The 21,639-nt window shown below is 36.1% G+C and overlaps 1 protein-coding gene across 1 annotated transcript in view; it reads right to left on the bottom strand.

Moving 5' to 3' along the window:
• LOC135117079 (uncharacterized) overlaps positions 1-21,639 on the bottom strand; it is a 187,612-nt gene that overhangs the window by 6,113 nt on the left and 159,860 nt on the right. The window contains exons 3-11 of the mRNA XM_064035476.1: positions 4,775-4,927; positions 4,198-4,375; positions 3,630-3,881; positions 3,249-3,497; positions 2,138-2,397; positions 1,599-1,740; positions 1,091-1,231; positions 483-643; positions 191-261 (exon numbers count right to left, since the gene is read on the bottom strand). Coding sequence (XP_063891546.1) covers positions 191-261; positions 483-643; positions 1,091-1,231; positions 1,599-1,740; positions 2,138-2,397; positions 3,249-3,497; positions 3,630-3,881; positions 4,198-4,375; positions 4,775-4,927 — 1,607 coding nt within the window. The remainder of the gene's footprint in view (positions 1-190; positions 262-482; positions 644-1,090; positions 1,232-1,598; positions 1,741-2,137; positions 2,398-3,248; positions 3,498-3,629; positions 3,882-4,197; positions 4,376-4,774; positions 4,928-21,639) is intronic.

Raw genomic sequence — 21,639 nt, 5'->3', positions numbered from 1 at the left:
TGGAACATAAAACAATGATTTAAATATTGTATCAACAGTACATCAACACTTATTAATAAATCAAACCAGTTACTTCTTAACTGTTGACTTACCTATATCTTCTGTCATGGGATAAATATGATTTAAATATTCTATTAACAGGCCACAAAAATTAATAATCAAACCAGTCACGTCCACACTGTTGACTTACCTATATCTTCTGTCATGGGTTCCCTTTCTTGTTCCACATTTAATTCTTGACCAGTCACCAGACGATAATACCTAAAAAAAATATTTATTTATTTATTATAAGATATACTTAATGTTTTACTGGAAGCACCCCGCTTACTACATAATTTAACGAAAATAAGAAAAACATAAGACATGAAATAAAAAATGAAGACCATCCCTCAGCATATTTGTACAAATAAAATTTTATGATTCCTTTCCACCAATTCTTCACCCAAAAACTCTAGCCTCTTTTAAGCTTCATTGGTACATACCCAGCAATAATAAGCGGCATCTCAGCGGCATCCCTCTCGTCCATGAGCAGCGCCAGCACCCTGTCTCTCTGCAGGAAGATGGCGACGTCAGCACCTCCACTCGACCAGTCGCGCTTCACTCTGATGCCTTCCACCTCTTCCAGAGAGGCTATCGGTTGAGGCTGTGGAGTATATTGTAGAGGATCAGTATAATACTGATGGTTTGATGATGTGCACTGATGTATACCTAGGACTTATGTAAGCTTTATAATTGCTTAAAAAAACCTGATGGGACGGAAATATATTTTGCTTTTGAAAAGAAAATAAGTTTTATCATCATTAGCTTAGCTAGTATTTAAAATAAAGCTAAACTGATCTTCCCAACCCTGGGCATTCCGATACTCCCTGGCAGCAAACAAATAAATATGTAAGCAAACAAGTGAATTCAGTCGTTTTTACAATGCTTTCTGTGGGGCTGTTAGTTAAGAAAACTGTAATAGAGTGGCCACTTCTGTACTCTCAGATTGTGTGTCCTCAGGTTTTACTATATATTAAGGCAATCTTTGTATTGTTATATTCTGCCCTCCCGTCCAAACCCACTCCTATTCCTCTCATCATCATGTCCTCACCACAGAGTTAGTTCTGCCGACGATCTGGCTGAGTCCGAAGCGTGGAGACACGAGCAGCACTCGCTCCGGCCGGCTGCTGCTGAAGCACTTCGCGCCGTAGCTGGGCAGCCCGGCCACGATGTCCAGGTAGTGGAGTTTGGCCTGTAAGTCATCACAATAGGGATGTAAAATAAAAGGAAATATTTTCCGAAAGATTTTAAAACCTACAATTTATTGTCTTTCAGCTTTTGCCCTAATGTAAATATGTGGTTGCGCTATCGCTTTCATAATATTATCTACGGATTTTTATGTAGGTACCTAAGCATTTTATTTTGTTAAGCTTAGCGTTTATTTATAGTCAATTATTTAAAAAAAAAATAATATAGCTGAAATTAAAAGACGCCAAAACAAGTTTTTTCACTAACAATTATTTATTTTTGTGAATGTATATATTTCAAATTTATTAATAGATGTATTTACTTAGTTTACCAAAACCAAAATTATTATGTTTCTTATTATATTTTTTTACCTGTAACTGCGTCAACTGCCTCTGGCTGCCAGTCATCTGCGAGTTCAGTTTGAGGAAGTGCGCGATCAGTCTGCGAAGCTCTTTGCGCTTCATGCTCTCGAGTAGACCGCTGGGCACGAATCGCTCTAAGCCGAACTCTCTCCTGAAAATATACAGTATAATTATTAGACAGAGTACCAAAAACTTTTAAATAGTGGGGTGCCAAGCTCATTCTATTCGTCAAAAGGGACTATAATATAGAAAAAATAAAATGTATTATGGAAGTACCAGAAGACACATTCTATATCGATTTATCTTCCTTGGAACTTTTTCTTTCTATGTCTCTTTATGGCAATTTTTCTATGTTATCTATATGGAATGCCTCGCTAATACCAAAGCCTTGTAAAATGTCTCTTCAGGGTTCCAATTTATTCATCTATCACGTGACGCATACGAATACTCAGCACGTTAATTTTGAGTTTCTCTACTAACCATAATCTTTGATAAGATTTTTATTATATTCGGCCTGCATATTAATTCGAATACTACAAAATACTCACTCAACAGCCTTAACAGTGAGCTTAGCCGGCGACAAATTATTCGCCAACGCGTGCTGATGCATATGCAGGGCCGCCAGCCGCAACGCCACTTCGGGCTGCAGCTCCGGAGCAAAGCGTTCTTGAGCCACATCGTTACAGCACTGCATGTACAAGTAGTCCAGTGCTGCTAGGTCCCGCTGAGCGAGCTCGGCGGCAGCTGTCGGCATGAACACGATGCGGAAGAGGCAACGCATCTTGTAGGACCCCGGGCGTGCTGCGATCTGGAATTTATTGAAGAAGTTTTTTAAAACGGTTCAAGATTTGACAGCATCAAAGTTAGGTGCATCTGGCAATTTTTTTATTGAATGTATACCGCATAATATATTGCCGGTTCACCTTAATATTTGTTCTGTATTGTTTGTTGAATGCTTGCGTGGTGTTCCCACAACCTGTTTTGAGTAGAATGTGAAATATAATTTGTGGTTGGTGTTTGTCAAAAAATTATGTGGATGACAACAGCCTGCTGCAACAGCCATACTTTGTTGTGCAATGCAATCACCACCTATTTTACTACTACTACTACTTCCCTACTATCCTATTACGCACTACACCTTGTGTCTATACCACCACAGATTTCTATTGGTCATGGCAAATCCGTCACCTCAGAAAACGAAATTCACTGTACCGTAATTTTACTTCGGAAACGGGAGATATTTTGAACCACGTTATATAGTATCATTTAATATTAATTCAATTTGAGCCACACGTGACGCACATATTTTGCATCCGACCGTAATAGTATGGAAAATTTGCTTCAACGTGAATCCTTGACGTATTTTTCGTAACAAAATATACGGCGGTCTAAATTGTCTATGAATTCTGAACTACTTGACTTACCCAGCTGATTACCTGAGGATAAGAGAATTATTAGCTGTAATAAATATTGGGTAGATACAAAATTCTTTGCTAAAAAAAATCTATCTTAAAGTCCCCCGAAATTACTTTTGAATTAGTATTCCTCACCCAAAATTCTGATGGATATATATAATTTCTTACAAAAAACTAAAATTTCGACTACGGCAGTCTTAAAGATTAAAGTAACGAAATAATCCTCAAGTAATTTAGTGCTTACCCTAGCTAAAGACTCCTTAGGATCCAGCAGCGTCAGCTTGTTTCTCTTCAAACTCTTGACATGTTCCACCACGAGACTGAAGTGCTCCTCCGCAGTGATGCACAGCTTATCCTTGAGGCTAGTCACCACGTCTGCCACCGTGGTGGTGGTGTCGTACTTGAAGGACTTCGTCTGACCATTCTCCAGGAACACCTTCAAGACATTGGCCATTGGAGGTAAGCAGAGATCGCCGAGGGAGAAGGCTGATGGCTGAAATTATGGGAGAAAAACAATTTAGTAAAGTTGGGCAAGAAACCACTATAGTTTGTAATCATTTGTAATAATTTCTATCTTGCTAAACAATCATGTCTTCAATAAAGTGAGAACTAATACATCACTTACAGGGTACATAGGAGCTCCATTCAACTGAACGGAATCAGCAAACCGGACCCTCGGTGGCCTTGCCCTCAACCTCGCCCTCTTGGCAGCTGACAGCAGAGCTGATCTCCTAGCAGGATTACCACTCCTGGCTGGCTGGCAGACACGCAAGGTGACCTTATCGGTGCAAGCTCGGACGGCGGTGATCACGTGCTCTCGGGCAGCTAAGCTCACGTCTTCACCGTTGACGCAGAGGATCTGGTCTCCGGGTTCCAACTGGAATTAAGTATAGAAAAGGTTGTAATTTTGTGTCATTATTCATTAATTTTGGGGATTATGAGTTGGAAGAACGGGTTTTTTTTTTAGGTAAGTCGTAGTTCTCGGATTAAATTGAATTCGTAAATACATACCTACTACATACAAACTTAAGTATCTCAAATTATTAATTCGTGCATTGAAACATTAGAAGATTTTTAGGATTATAAGGCTATTATTACGAGTCTTTTATTTTGACGCAACATCCTTAAACTGTCCACTCAATTGAATCACTGAAGTGAAGCCCATTTTATTAGCTTTCCAATTCCTTTCTTACCTTCCCCACACTAGGCGAGTTATCAGTCACGAACCGCACAAGCACTGGTCTCTCAGACCCCGCGACAAACCCGAAGCCGAGCTCGGGGTCTCTCTCCAGAACCACGTCGCGCGGGGCGGGGGGAGACTCGCAGGAACAGCCTTCTGGAGCCACGTATGTCGTCGTCTTGTTGACATGGCTGAGGAATAGGGAGAGAAAGAATGTAGGTACTTCAATGTTTAGGTGTCATGTCATAGGGATCCAAAGTTTTATCTATCTATCTTTCCATTATTTCAGCGAGGGCCTCGTCTGTTATTAGTTTATTACTAAAAACCGTGCAATTTGTTTGTCATCTGAGCTGTTTGATCTACGCAACAAGAAAGCGTTTCGAAAAACATAAGGGATGTATTTTAGTAGACTATTGTAATTTTTGATGTCAATACAATATCTCACAGAGCTAGATTTGTACCAGATTTTTCATATGTCCCAAAAGCTTCACAATTCTAATAATCGAAACAAACGAATGTCTTTTAGCAGCAACTAGAAGATCCTATACCTGGCCATGTATTTGTCATGCTGATATGTAAAGACCACTCACTTGATATAATAAGGTTTCCCATGACAGTCCAGCGCCTGCTCCCATCCATACGGCAGTTCCTCTTCATCCTGCTCGCTGCCACTCCCGCTGCCTTCCTTGCCAGTGGGCCAGCTCTCAGCTGGAGGGAGCCAACTCGCTGTCCTCGTGATGTGACTGGAATAGACAGAATAGGGCTTTATTATTAGGTGCTTAAGGTGTATTCTTGAATGGGGAGTTTTGGAGAGTAGAAGTTTGTTCTGGTCGTAGTTGTGAATAAAATTACTGTAAACTTGTTTTGAATTGAACATTACACCTTCTATTCTAATTATCATGAAGTAACGAAAAATTATGAAAAAGGGTATGCAACACAAAATTCATCAAATCAAATTCCAGCGTTTGTAGTCAATAATACAGTACCACTGACATTAGTAAATCCGAATATACGGTCTTTAATTCACACCGTTTTGCATTATAGACTTTGTGGCCTCCTCATTTACATACAAAACTACTGTTTAAGCCGACCACAGACCAACAAACAATAAAATTACCATGTATCATTAGTTCCCGACAAACCACTGGTAACAGTCACGTCACATAAATAAGGGGTATTTCAAATGTATGAGTATGGAAGCCGCGTGGCTATGTGCCAGGAACCCTGGATGCACTTCCTTAGTGAATTATATCTGACCTTCTTTTGTCTTTTGTGGAGATTTCAATGCAATGGAAACAATGTAACGTAAGACAAGACAGCAAAAAGATATCTGATACGCTTTAAAGATTTGAAGGTCGTCCATTGGATAACACATAAAAGTACCTACTAAATACTGAGAAATAGAGGTAAATGCAAAAAACTCCTATATCTCAATCTTTTAACTATAACAATAAAAATATCTTAAGATATCTATTTAATGGTTGTAAAGCTTTAAAACCTAAAATTCTCTTAAAACTCCTTACATAACATATATGTATGGAGGAGGTTCTTCAAAATAATAACGCAGTAGCTGAAAATTTTGTGAAACAATGTTAAAACCGTTTGCTCTTATCTGGAGTTCTTCAAATATAACGTAGCCATAACCTTTGTGGCTCATTACAATGAGAGATAAAGCAGTTACCGCGTTATGCTCGTGAACTGTACAGCAGTTATTTTGACACCCTTTGTGGCGATTGTGCTTTTGTAGTATACGTTCTTCAGAACGATTTTAATGTTGTATGATAATTATTTTGCACCCATTGAACTAATGTTTTTAATGGTTAATTGGTTTATTACGTTACCTATACATTTTATTGTATTCGATTTTAATCACTTTTTATAAAGGTGTGCGAAATAGTTCCCACAAAAAGTGAGCGAAACTGTTGTTGGAAGGTAGTCATTTAAAAAAATTGCCTAGTTGGTTTTTAGTAGAACAATTTTTGTTTTCGATTATGTACATACAAGTAGGTACTCTTGCATAGTTTACAATCAAACAAATAAATTTTTCAAAAACCAACTCATGCTATTATTTTTACCTACCATTTTTACTCAAAAAAATACTCTGTGAACTCCAACCCGCAGTAGCATCCATCTTACTTTTTAATTTAGCCAAGAAAAATGCTTAAGAGTTGCGCCACGATCGCTTTGTTGTGAAACAATACGAGCCCGGTTTAAATATACATAGCTGCTGTTTTTACAACCTAATGACAGAAAATGGAAGGTGCAGAAGGCTTATTCCTTAAATTGCGAGAAAACAATCGTATGAAAAAAAGCTTTCTTCTAGTTTTGACACTTAATAATGTCTAAAGCCATTAGAACATGTGACTATTTCATAAAAGTTATCTCAAAAAGGCTTCAGCGGGTTGGCTTCAGTCCCACGTTATAGTCCCGTAGTCCGGGAGAGAAATTTAAAATGAAAATGCGAAAGTAACTCTATCTGTGTTTCCGTGTTCAAGTTGTAACAGCTGAACTGTTAGAGATGAAATGAGCATAGAGAGCCTTTATTTTACTTGAAGTTATACATAATCACGCTGTCACAGCTTTTTCGCCAATACTTAGACTTTTCGCTGTTTTTTTGACACGCTTAACATTTAGAGTCAAACAAATCTGTTCAGCGGCTTCACAATATGTGAGTTCGTAAAAACCTTCTGCATATCCACATCTTTTGTGTATCTCTGGGGGGATTACTTCTCAATTATGTATACGTTTGTTTGATTCGTTTGTAATAAATGTAATCTCGTTAACTGCTCTGCTTCCCGTGCTGTGTACTTAATTAAAATCGGTGAGAAGGTGACAATTTTGTTAAGGAATTGAAACTGCTCGACCGAATATCGAAGATTAGGATGTTGGTCTACTGTTAAAATAAATGCAAAAGTAACCTGTGTCTGTTGAATTTCCACGACAATTCTATTGAACTGATTTAGGGTACATGGATAGTCTAAAGCCCGAAAAGGTCATAGGCCTCTATTTATCTGGTTGCAGGAAGGGCTTCTACTGGGACGTGGGTAAATCCATGGATTATAGATAACCTCAATTGTTGTGATCACAATACTTATTGCAAACGTGTTATTTACCGTTTTTCAATTGATCCAACTTCAGACACTGTTTAAAATTCCCTACCATAAACAGGCATTAAAAAAGGAAAAGAAAATAGATAACCAAAAAGGGTCTCCTTTCATCCAAAAATAAAATAGAAAATTACGTACCAAAAAATAAAGATAAAGTTTATTCGTAATAAAATTGATGTGGGTCCGGAATAAACGCCCTCGCGTCCGCCAACCTGTAGCGACTTGATGAGGTTCGGCTTCGGTCGTATTAACAGCGATAAACGGGAAAAAATTTAGTCAACAAAAATTGCATTGTTTGCATTGCATTGTCAGCTTGTATTATTGGATTTACGGCTTTTATCTAAAGAATATGTTTGACCTATTGACAACTTTTGTATACAAATATGTTAAACCGCCATATTTATTTCTCAGATAGAAGTCAAAATCGGTCCTGAGTAAAATTGCTGCTAATGCCAACTTAAAATGATATTAAATGTATACCTAAACTATGGCAAGCTTTTTGTGCAAAAGTTTTGTGTAGAAACTATTAATCCACATTTCACATTGTCGCTAAACTATGTAGATTACATTCTGCTCATTTCAATAATTTCTACTTCAAAATAAACACCGTACAGCACAGAAAACCTTTAAAATAACTTACAACTGATGAACAAATCGCTACGAATAAATCGCCCTACTTTTTCTTTACGCTCGCCTACACTGTGACCTCAGCTCTACCTCAATTACAGACATCGCCGAAACTTAACGAAACGCGACATAATTTAGCGTAACGCATTACGCTTTACGTCGCGTAACGCATTACGCTTTACGTCGCGTAACGCGTAATACGTTACACGTAATGCCGGCCAAATTATCGTGGCAACGGTTTACTTAAACTGTTCTCTTTTCTTATTCGCAAATGACAGTGAGTTTTGGTTTATTTTTGTCATTTTATTTATCACCTGAAGGTGTACCTAACATGTTTTTTTGTGGGCGAGTTTTGCTAATGTTTCGAAAAATTGGGCGAATGGTGTTTAAGTTTATATTTTGCGTAGTATGATTTACAATTATATTTTTGAAGATATGTTTTTTTTAACTCAGTACATACAGTGGTTGTCCTGCTTACTTTTTAAAGAATAGATTATGTAGCTTAAATCGGTACTATTTTAGTACCGATTAATCTTCAAGAAAATAAGTCCTTTTCAATTTACACAATGAATTTCAAAACAAAAAACTTCAAAAAATCTAATGCTAAAAATATGGTAGATGAATAAAACCCTAACTAATAAAAGTCCCTGAACTTAAAATTCACCCAGCCCTGAGGGGGTCAGCAAACTTGATTCTCATAATAGACACACGTTATCCACACGTGAGCAACATTAAGGTAGCAACTACATTAACGTGCCAACATTCATTATTCACGAAGGTTAACATTTTGTTGATGCGAACATTTCCTAACAAAATCATGACGAACGTAAATTGTTGAGTTTTTTTCTCCCGTGAAATATTGTGTGTTCGCGAAATCTAGACGTTTTCTTGAGAAATTTTCATGAAAAGTACATCCATTACTTACTTGGACTTTTAAAAAGATTTTCTATTTGTTGTTGGGAGAGTTTTGAACTGAAAAGGTGGTTGCAAATGGTACTGGAAATGGTTTCAGTTATATGTATTCTTGACGTTTTTCAAGGTTATAGTAGGTGTTTGTTCATGACATCTTATCATTGAAAAATCTACGAAAAAAGTTTGGAAAAAAGGCTATTCAATCTAGTGAATGGACAACTTTCAGGAATTTAGCCATCATAACATAGATGGAATAGCATTTATCATCAACCATTGATAAATGGTATTGGTACCGATTACCTATTCAGATTATTATAGTTGAGACCCTTTGAAAATAACCTCAGCTCATACAAGAGTAAAATTACATTTTTAATCCAACACCTTCACTCAAAAAACTCCCATTTTCCATTTCCAATTTGAAAAATAAACAAAAGCAAAGTAATCTAAAAAGCGGTTAACACCAACCCGCCGCCGCCGCCGCCGCCGCCGCCGTGGTAAACGGTTGATAATCGTCCCGCACCGGAACCGGCCCGGGGGACCGGACAAATTGCAGGTACGACCATAGAGAACAAAATGACTAGTAGAGGTGCCATAACGGAAAGCCTCAGAAAATCATAATCTCCTGAGCCTTTTCCCAACTACATATGTTGGAGTCGGCTTCCAGTCTAACCGGATTCAGCTGAGGACCAATGCTTTACAAGGAGCGACTGCCTATCTGACCTCCTCAACTCAGTTACCCGGGCGACCCGATACCCCTTGGTTAGACCGGTGTCTGACTCACTGGCTTCTGACTACCCGTAACGACTGCCAAGGGTAATCAAGGAGTTCTTCGGAACTTTTATAACGCAAAAATCGTTGATGTCTCGTTGGTTCTCTCGTAACTGATCGATTTGGTCATGATTTGACCTAGAAGAAGGTGCCTGGCCCACCTGCATTATGACATCTCCGCTCATTTTTACTCTGTGGGTACTCCCAAACGGCCGGCGGCCGGTAGGCGCACCAACTAAACTGTAGTTAGGAATATTGTCCTTTTTTTGTTTTTTTGCAAAAAGTTTTGCGTCGGAACAAGGTTTTAAAACGATTGAATTTTCCACGTGGCATTATAACGCGGATTTTTTGGGTCATTTTGTTTGGTCTCGTTTGCGGTTGAAGGACTATAGAGGTAAAATGGGATTTAGTAAAAACCTACTATGTGTATATAGATGACGTGTAGATTGAATAGCAGGTACCTAGTGTTATTTGATTTCAATTTTAACTTACAACGATTGCCTAAAATAGCATGTCAATGTTAAGGTTCAGTGTTATCCTCAAAAAATGTATTTTACAGTTAAATAAAATACTCAAGGTAATATCGTGGAAAATGATACAGGAGGACATTCAAGGTAACGTCTGATGTCGAGGAAAAGACATCGTCGACCCCAAACAATAAATTAGGACAAACAACACAGATGCCAACTAAATATATAAAAAGTTCCTTCCCAAAATCATGGTTCCCCTAGAAAACGTATTGACCGGACATGCAGGCCGAAGGAATTCGTAGTTACGATTGATTGTGCTCCGTACGTGACCGTTTATACCGAACTTCACGAGTGATGCGATAACGTTATTGAATTAGACCAATTAGGGGAAGGGTTGGGTAAATCTATTGACGAAAATTGTAATAGATTTAGTATGGGTTAGCTGTAGGTTTATTTGTGTGAGCTGTGCGTGCGTAGATACTTTTATTTGTACCTTTCATCACTGCCGGCTGTCTAGATTCTAAATAACGTGAAAATCCTCTGTATTTTTTACCTTTTGCTTCACTATACCTATGTAGGTAGTTCTGGAAAAACTCAATAGAGGTCCGAAGCTTTTAGCACAAGTGCGAGCATCCCACCCATAGATAGATATCCCTTGCTGCACCGCTGTCACCCGGTGATACTTAAAAATAGGACTCAAGCGATTTTCTGAAACGAAACCAAAAGTTTTTCGAGAGCTACGCATAATATAATAATTTTAACCGCAATAAACGAGATAAAATCGTGATATAGTATACTTCAGTCTTTTGTTAGTTTGTGTAGGTTCATCTACGACCGTTTGAGTAGAAACCTATACATTAGTGTAGCCTTTTACATTACATCGTTTAAATACTAAACCATCCATTAGGCTTAGTGGTGAACAATTTAACTGTATTACAGCAAAGCGGAAAAGCTGTCAGTAATCGTATGTGTCCCCTAGATGTTGAAATAAATAATCATATTGTGAAAAGGTTTCAGAGGAAAATTGATAATTTAAGTAATAGTTTGATTTCTTGCTTATTGAGAATAGCTTGGCAATATAATTTAGCAGAAAACTATTTAATTGGCCTGGCAAAAATTAAGTAGTTTTCAAATAATTTAAAAGCTCAGTTCTTATATCTCAAACCCCAAAATTACCTACCAAAATCCCACAACAATCAAAAACTAGTCACAATCCATATGAAAACTCGAAGATTTTCTCATAGTAAAACTTTATTTTATTTTACATCGTCTGGAACATTCCGCGACGTTGTCGCGTCCCCCGACGTATATGAAGGCTGAGAAAGTGCACTATACTGGGAAACTGACCTGAAAATTGTAGCTAAAGAAAATACTGTGAATTTTTGAGTGAGGGAAGACGGGTTATAAGCTTATAGCACTTGGACTATTTATTTACTATGGTGTTTTTGTGTTGGGAAAATGTTTCTGTATTGAATCTTTCCTATTTATTAGTGGCTGAAAATTACTTTATTAAAAAGAGGTCTCTATAACTCACAAAAATTAAAAAAATGGGGTACCAGTTTGTGCCAATAAATATCGTTATTTTTTATAGACAATAATGTAAACCTAATAATCAAAATATATACCGAAATATAAACTGATTTTTAATTTAATTTAATTTAAAAAAGTAGGTTCCCAATTCGATTGCACTTTTTTGTCAACTCAGCACTTTTTACAAAAACAACCAACACTTTTAACTTCAAAAATAAATCCACAACAATTTAAACCACAAAAATCCTACCTTAGAAAATACTATGCTGGCACTAACGAGAGGTGTTTACATTCCTTCTGGCTCACTTGCAGGGGGTCATAGCATTCAAAAGCTAGGGGGAGGGGATTAGAATATGAAAATAAACGTTTTATCGTCTAGGGGTCACATTGTGGCACACGAGAGCTTGAACAACAATGCCGGATTAGCTAGACCGTTCCCGGTTTTGTGCAACGCCGAGATTACTTCGTAGGGCTGCCATGAAAATATTTGGACAGGTCGAAATTGCTGAACTGATACTGAAAACTTAAGTAGAACGTGGTGAAAAAAAAGGTGGTGTCTATCTGTACATAAGAAATAAAACTATTTTTTAAAAACTATATAAAAGAACATCTAATTCGTAGAAGCATTACTGACCTGTGTGTCTATCTTCGATTTTGTTTGATTAAGGGCTGATTTTTCAATCATCAGTTAACTTCTATCTGAGGAATAAATATGGCGGTTTGACATATGTTCCATACAAATGCTGTCAAAACGTCAAGCATATTCCTCAGATAAAAGTTATCTGGCGATTGAAAAATCAGCCCTAAATAATTTGGTGTCCTATTCATATACATAAATGTAATAAATTACTAGATAACTGCTTCCAAGTATTATAAGCATTATTTGCATTTTAAGAACAAAATATGAACAGCTACAAAAAAAAAATACAAATATAGCTTACTTGGTCATCTGAATTACAACATACCAGTAAAAAATAACCACAAAACTTATGCTATATTTCCAAGAAACCCCTGTAACACCAATATGTGTAGAAGCCAAAGTTTCACCACACAAGCATGTAAAACATAACTGCCTAATTTAAACTTAGTTCGCACGACGCAGCCCTAACCAGTCCCTGTTATTACTTTAACACTTTTGCGCACATTTGCTTCAAAATATATAAATATGAATGGGATTTAGCTGGCTGTGGGTAATAACACCAACTTGAGGTCCTAAATACCTCCGCTCATTGTTATTTTGGCAGACCGAGGGTAGAGAGAACATTTTTTGAGGATTTAGCGTGCTGGCACACTGCAGACTAAACAGTTGACCGACCGATGACCCGGTGGTAGGCAATTTTTTTATTTATTAATCATCACTACCATTGCAAGAATTTCCCAATTCAATAGAGTGGATATAATTAAAGTTCTAATTACTGCAACATAGAATGTACATTTTCATGCATTTTAGGATAACTTGATTCCAATCAAAGTTTTCAGTCAGTCTGATACGGGCTAAATACCAGATCATTGTAATGTGCATACTACCATTCATCTTCATACTAATTTCTGAACCCAAAAAAATCGGCCGACTAAAAGTTTTTAGTGTGCGTTCACTCATAAGGATGAATAGTTTGGTCCTCAAAGAGAGGATTATGTGGCTGAAATGCTTACTGGGATGGCCTTTGTGCGATTGTTGCCGACTACATCTAGGATTTGAAGTTGCGATTTCAATGACAATTGGGTATGAAGACGAATGTCTGATATCTTTGTAGAAGCCAAATCTATGAGAAACTTAATAATGACCTGTTGACCTCAACAATGAGTAATTTTACATGCGCATAGCAATTCTGTTTTGGTTAGAGTATTAATTATTACGATTCTTTAAGAATAATAATTCACTAGCTTCTGCCAGCGGTTTCACTCGCGTCAAGTGGGATCTACCCCGTGCTTTCGGACGGAAGGTAGCTTAAAGTCTTTCTCGATAAATGGGTTATCTAACACGGAACTATATATTCAAATCAGTCTAGTGGTCCCAGGAATAGAAATTAGAAATAGTGCGTTTAAAAAACGAAACCCTTTACCGTTATACATCTATACTTATAATAAATCAAATGTCAAAGTAGGTTAGGTGCGCATAGATTTAGATAATTGGATAAGCTGGTGGATTTTTCCTCTCTTTACACAAAGTCCGAATCTAAGGCGGACGAAGTCGCTAGTAGAAGCTAGTTTGAAATATAAGAAGTTAAAATATAGAAATACTAAATCGTCAATTTTCTAACTTCCTATATGATTCAAGTCAATTTTCTAACTATATGATATTAAGCAACAGTTCGTTCCTTACGGTTTATCAGTCGTAAATTGTCCGGATGGCGGTTCGCACACGTTAAATGTAGCGGAACGGCAACGATACGGCGACGGCAAAGCAATAAAAGTTTAAACTATTTGTGTGAGCTCATGGGGTTTCATATGAAATGCTGTAGACATCAGTTTGATTGTAATGAGAAAAGTATAAAATAATGACAAATAGTGTTTTCAATGTTTGGTGCGGAAGACTGATTTATTTTGGCCTGTCTTGACAAACTAAGGAGTAGTAAAGAGTATGGTTAATTATGTAGGTACAGCTTTTTCATCATTTGCCTAGCCTTTTCCCAAAAATGTTGGTTGGTATGTTCAGAACTATAATCATATAACTTTTTATGGTTACAAAATGCAAAATCGGTGAAATTCTAAAACAATGTAATTACCTACCTATATTTACCCAAAGTTTCGAGAAGAATAATTATTTTCAAAAAAATAATTTAAAATATGCGAACAAAATAATTTTAAAGAATATTCATTCAACCTCAATTTTAAAAGGACCTTTTCCCAAGCAAGATTTCCCACAGAAAATTCAACCACAAGAATAAATGAAGCGGTATATCAAAGCAGATGAATCTTACAAAATAAGATTTCACCGACAAATGTAAAGTCTTTCCTTCCTTAACTAACTCGCAAATTAATTAGATACTAAACTCGAAATATGGCACGGTTTATTAATTAATTTATAAGGAAGAGCCATGTATAAGGTATTTAGATATTAATGAACATGTGTAGGATATTGTTGTTATATAAGTTTAATTATGGAAGATTAATTTTAATTAAGTTAGTTATTTTTAGTGTTACAAAATCATCGTTAGACTTCCTTGAATTGAGGCAAAATAAGAGAGATTATACTTAAAAATTCAACATGTTTTGGCCTATACAAAATACACAATATTTCTACCTCGAATCTCTTACTGGCCCTTACATGTGAAAACCGCCAAACAGCTTTATGTACAGATGAACACAGATTTATTATCCCATTTTGGAGTAAATACTACGCCAACGACGACATATTTTATTTACTACTTAAAACTCACATAAGCATAATCGCGATCTAGAACTAGTGTAGGCATATTGACATCCACATCAACGAACGAACAAATTCTTGTGAAATATTTAAACTTCACACGAGTAAAGGTATTAATATTTGGGATCCATTAATATCTGTCTGGCGATATCATTTGCGGAATTAATTTAAAGTATGTATGTTCATCAAAACGTCAGCCTGTCAGAATTCCCATGTGGACCCCACGGTTTTACATTATGGTATTAATATTAAATCTGATGATCAAAAAGCTGTGAAATACCATATACTTAGTATACGTATGATAGGAAAAGTAGTAGAAAAGTAGTTATCAGAACTGATCAGTTTTTTCAGATATGTACTACCTATTAAAGAGCCTTCACCACTTGTTAAGTATGCACACAAATCTGTCTGTTAGGATTTCATATAATAACAAAATAGCGGAAAATTCATATAAGAGGAATTTTACTAAAGTCCATTCTTGAATTTTTTCACCTCAGGATGTTTATTGGGTATATTACTACTTACTATAGTTAAGCAAATTGTTATAGCTCAATGGTCTTTTGATTACATTTTCAAATAAATTTTCAAGTCAATTAAGAATCTTTTCTATGTGATCTGAACCGACTCACAAAGGAACTTAAGCATGAGCAATTTTAATTACACTTCCAATGAAACGTAACTACAAACTCTAGAAAATGTACTTTAAAAATACAACTTGTTCTTTGTGTAGAACAAATAAGATAAAAGTGTACTGCGGACAGTACAAATAGAGTGTCCAAGAAAAAGCAAGATTAATCCTAGCGCGTAATAACACGAGTGCAATGTGTAGTAATGTACTTGTGTGAGTGAGTTTGAGTGAGTATGAGTGTGATAGAAACACAGAAGAAGGAAATGTAGCGGAGATTCCATGAAGAAGGTAGGTCAGGCATCTTCTTGTAGATCAAGCGACGTACGGTAGGTGTCATTAGTTTCTAGAACTAACTAGACGTTCGGTTTCTTTGTCAAATCAAAATCAATCTGCCAAAGATAGGTCTTGATTTTATTTTGAAAATAATAGCGAGTGCCATGAAAGGTGTGTAAGGGTGGAGCTAGTAACATTCCTCGTCCCCCGAACACTCGCATTTTGGCACTATATTCTTAGGAGATTTTGCGTTATGACATCTCCGCTATTCATTTTGTTCTCCATGGATAGAAAGTTATTAGGTTGCCTGCTCCACATTTTATGTTAGTCTGTTGTAAAGATATATGATGTTACACGGTTTCTTTCTTTGTCATTGAAAGATTACGTGAGTTCTTTTGTAAGATGTTGCGGGAAAGATACTATTATTTTTGAGAGGATTCATAATAAAATCTGTTATTTAGTATATATTTTATAGGTAGGTATACCGTTGATACAATATAAAAAAAAACATCATCTTAGTGACATATTTTGAGTAAAGAAACACAGAATCATTTGGAATCATAACGGATTTTCTCAAAAATCTACTTAATCCTTTCAACCACACTCCTTTTAGTACCCACATAAAACCTCAAAACTAAAAATATCTACTTCATAAAATCCTCAAAAAAGGCATAATTAAAAACAAAAGAACGTAACACGGTTACACGGAGCCCGTCCGGCCGTCGGACAGATGTCCCGGACGCGAATATCAAATTATCCGGACGCGGACGGCTCGGACAACGGCCCGTCCGGCTTGAAACTTTGTTATGTAACTCGACCAGTTATTCGTAGCCTTTTTTTGTTTTATTAAAGAATTTTAGTAAAGTGTGGTGGAGTGTATAACTATATTATTTAAATGTTGCTTGTAGGTCTTTTATGTATAAATGTAGAGAACTTTTAATACATTGAGTTTAACACAACAGATTGTCGTTCACTTTTGTCACACTGGTGAAAGGACATCATCTGTGCCTAGCCTTTTCTCAACTATGTTGGGGTCGGCTTCCAGTCTCACCGGATACAGCTGAGTACCAGTGTTAACCCGGGCCACCCAATGTAAGACTAGTGAAAGGACATAAGATACTTTTTATTCGGGTGTGGGCAGTAGTCTCCTCGAGGCGGGAGTAGAACATACAAATATAACTCTTAAGTTTCCTGCTTCTTTGATTATAATTTTCTCACAATATAAATAACAAACATAGCCGCATCTTCTAAAATGTTTATTAAGCGACAGCCACGTTATTAATTATCGCACTAATTACCAAGAACAGGCACTCCAATTCTGACGCAATTACGTCACGGTTGTGACGTCACAGTGTGTGAAATGACGTCATGAACACATTAAAATGTCGAAGTTTATTAAGTTTTGTAGAAAACCTGTGGTGGGTTGACACGCGGGTTGGTTCAAACACTTTACCCTTTTAAATGAGTCATGTTTGCGGGTTCAAATTAAGTTTGCAAAACGTTTTAGCGAGCAGTTTTGTGAAATGGTTTAAAACTTGTCAAAAATTAAGCCGCTGCTATTTTGGAATGTTCAGAAATATTTTTTGACGTTTTTTAGTTTTAGGCTTTTAGTAGGATACTTTTAGTTGTAAATAAATGTAGTTCTGTGAATACCTATCTATGTTATTAAATCAGGTACCTACTGGTAGTAAAAGAAAATATTGCTTACCTCCATATTCAGAAAAATATATTTATTGTATTTAACAGTTTATGTTAGTTTTTCAGTAAGTTGAAGAGTTAAGAGTACCTCACAAATTCTATCAAAAACGTATGTTATTTAACCTGTGACACACAAGTTTTCTTTTGTTGCCCTGTTTCAGTATTATTTTATACATTTTCGTCAGTATCGACTGGTATCCGATTTTCACGTGAAATTATAGGTTCATGGAATGCATACGTATTCTCTGTATGAAACTTTACTAAGTAACAGCTAAAAGCTTTCAGTTTCAGCGAATGCATTCCAGTTGTATTTTTTTTATGAGCAATTCTTAGTAATGGATGGCTAGCTTTTTACTTCGAAATACTTATTTCTAATGTCGCATGTAGTTTTATGTTAAGCTGTATAGATTTTTGTATTCTAATGCAAAGGCATCTTAAAACTTTTAAGACTTTTTATGGACGATGATTAAGTAAATCCAGAACAAACATTTTCCGTCTAGGAAAGCCATCCATGAAAGTTCAGAAAATAAGATAGGAGCTATGTTAAAAACGATCAATATTTTTGAAGATAGGTAAAAATCTTTTTTTATATAAAGAATCCATCGGTATTTTCTACACTCAATTATAACCCTAAAAATAAGCTCAGAACACGTCCAGTCTATAAAAGAACTTGTCTATAGAGTTCAGAACTTTATCTATGGCCTGAAGCAAAGTTTTCTGATAAAAAAACTTACCATAGACATATGTTAAAAGGCCCGAGGGTAGTTCTCAATGTAAGTTATTAGCTGTTCAGAAGTTTGTGAACTCGTTACTGTAATGCTCAAGAAAGGCATAAGTTCAGGCTTGGAGCGATTGTATCTATTTGGTGAAGTATGTGTAGTTAGTTAAGTTTAAAATGTTGAAGTAAGATGTGGACCTCATTTTGTAATTAATTTCGTTTATTTGTAGTGAAATAATATATCCTAAAAAGCTGGCTGATATCTCCTAACTGGCTAACGGTCGCCATGGCCACTAAAATTCAACTATTTTAGTGGCTAAACAGTCAGACGACAGTTGATCCCTAGTAGTTTTTTTTTTTTAAGAAAATCTAGCTTCCAATCAATGTTTTCAGTCGGCCTGATGCCGCGTAAATACCTGATCTTTGTAATGTGTATATTTTCATTCATCCTCATACTGATTTATGAGCCCTACTATTGGCCGACTAAAAGTTGCGGTGTGCCAATTTTTTTTCAATAAACCAGATTTTGAATTCCTATATACCCAGTATTACAAAACATGTAAACATCCAGTTATTTATGTATTGTTGATAAACCGCAGCACCGCACTACACAGATATGGAAGCGGCGGTCACGCGAAGCCTGCATGCCGGCCTAGTTTACAATATTAACTGGTCGCTATGCTGAACTGCCATTATTGGCATGTCACGGTGGATGCTCTTCATTTAGATCGACATCGGATTAGCTTTCATCCTGGTAATATTGCTGATGGATTCCAGGTAAGGTTTAGCCTGTTTTTGGTGATGAATTCCAGGTGGGATCCAGAATTTCCTAGTAAATGTAACTGGCGGATTGTCTTTTATATAGATCCAATGCCTACTTACTTATTTAAAACAGGATAACAGGTACACGATAACTTTTGGTAAGACTGTATGATATTAACGATACACACATTTCCCTACGTTCTATTTAAATACTAGCTGTTTCCCATATCACACACCTCGGGATAAATCAACGCTGTATTCTGGGCTACTTTGCGCTGTTAAGAATTTTTCTGATGGGGTCGTGATAGATATAAGCTATAATCGGAAAACTACGAAAACCTACACTGAGCGTGGTCAGACACGCTCTTGGCTTGTTTTTTCGACTTCATTTTATACACGAATTTCAGAAACAGTATGCATACAAGCTTTTAGTTACTGCAGAATTCATTAAAAAAAGATTCAATCATATTTATGTGCAAATATAATAATACTTTACAAAGGTATATAAAAATACGATATTCCATACGTTTGCCCGGTCAAAGGCCGTTCACAGTATATAAAGCTCTCGAGGCCTGGGGCATAAATACGGTGGCCGATCCAGAAATATTTTATATACGTATCGTTTATTTTTTATCTGGAACTGTTCAATGATAGGAATTTAATATCTCGTGTGGGAAGAATCGGGTTCCGATGATACAATAAGAGTAAGGTTTGGCTGTGCTTTGCTTGTATTCTGTTTTTTAGGATTTTTTATTATGTTAGGAAAATGTTTGAACCTAGAAAGTATTTTACTTTTGAGAAGAGTTTAATTGGTACTTCTTTGACATCCTTAGATACTCTTATTTCACCTATTTGACGTACACATAGATAGAGTGCGCAACCTAACCATCGCTAAGATTTGTCAAATCGGATAACGTACTTGTATAAATATAAATATTTAGGAGTCTATCTATGACAATAGAAGTCTAAAATTAACATCAAAACGGGTTTCTTAATAGGAAAATGTGTTACACTGTCAGTCGAAACAACCCTAAGTTGCTTAAGCGATTAAATAAACCACGTATCAAAAGGTGAATAACCTCAAAGAACATTACACACATTTTTATGCGAACAATCGATTTAATTACATTCCATTACAAGCTTTAATTACAGACCTTCTCAGGTTTATGTGGAAGCCATCGAGGTTTCCTCGTAAAACCTCCGCGGTTACGGTAAATTACAGAATCAATTTTATTGTTGGCGTTGTGATTTGACTGTCAATGAATGACTGCAAAAATAACTTAAGGGTAGATTATCGAGTTAATTAATATATGGAATTAACTTAGTACTAATTAACATAATGCATTTGCTTTTGAATCGTTACCCTGTAAGCGTTGCATGTTCAACATATAACATATCTAACAGTACTCAAAGTCACGTACCCATATAATGGGTAAAGTAGTTTTTTTTTATTAGAATTAAGGCATTTATTTAGCTACATATACAACTGAATATAATGTATATAAAAAAACAGTTAAGCAAGGGGTTCATTTCAGTAAATCCTATGTATTTACACAATTATAAGCGAGTTGGTCGACTATAAAGCATTTTTTTTTATTCACTCATTCAATATCCAACTAATAGACACTGCCCTACAAATAGCCAACCTATTAAAGCTAAAGGCAGCCGTACACGTGCGTGACTGCAAAGCACTTACAATCTAGTATTAATTAGTGAGCACGAGACCTAACGCATTGACCGGTCAACGGAGCCGCGGTTGCACTTGCTACTAATGTTCTGGAATGTTCGAAGCATTTAATTGTAGAATTATTGTGGTTAATCTTAAGTGGGTTTAGTTCCAAAAAGTCCAAGTATTCGTTGTTTGCCGGAGAGCAGATATGCGCGAGCTACAATTGATTTTCTATTGTTTTATAACTAGCGACATACAAGCAGTTAAATGTAGGATACTGGAGTTTTAATTTTAAGTTAAGTTTTAAGTTTAAGCTGCAATATAACTAAAGCGTTTGTGTTTTCTTTCCTAAAGAAAATTGCCTACAATAGGTACACTAGGAAAGCTTGTAACTGTGTTTAGGGAAAATTTTGACATACGAAAATACATAAAACGACTATTTTAATTGATGAATTTTATACTTAGTTTGATTGCTTGTAACTTTCTTTGAAAGTCTGATTTTACCTTGTAGAATGACAATAATAATCTAGCATTACACTTTTAATTATTCTTTTAATTTCTCCCTGAGGTCTACTTATTATTCCGAGACGACGGCATTACACTTAAAACTTTAGCAATCGCATCAAGCCCTGGTTTTACGAAAACATGACAGTCTCCATTTTAATGATAAAGATTATCTCTAGTTTTGTCCCGAGGTTTCACCTGTCCGTGAGTCCCACTGAGTGTGTCGCATTGTCCAGATATTTTTTATCTCCTTGTAACTGCAGAGATGCTAACAAAATATGCATTAACCATATTCTACCATAAAGTATGCAAAAACTCAAAATACAATTGGTAGGTTATGACTGAACGTACTGCGTAATACAAAATTATACACTTTCGACAATAACAATCCAAATTAATTAATTTTCATCTTAAATATG

Source organism: Helicoverpa armigera, chromosome 7 (assembly GCF_030705265.1).
Source record: "Helicoverpa armigera isolate CAAS_96S chromosome 7, ASM3070526v1, whole genome shotgun sequence".
NCBI lineage: Eukaryota > Metazoa > Arthropoda > Insecta > Lepidoptera > Noctuidae > Helicoverpa > Helicoverpa armigera.
This window is presented reverse-complemented; position numbering and strand designations above follow the sequence as displayed.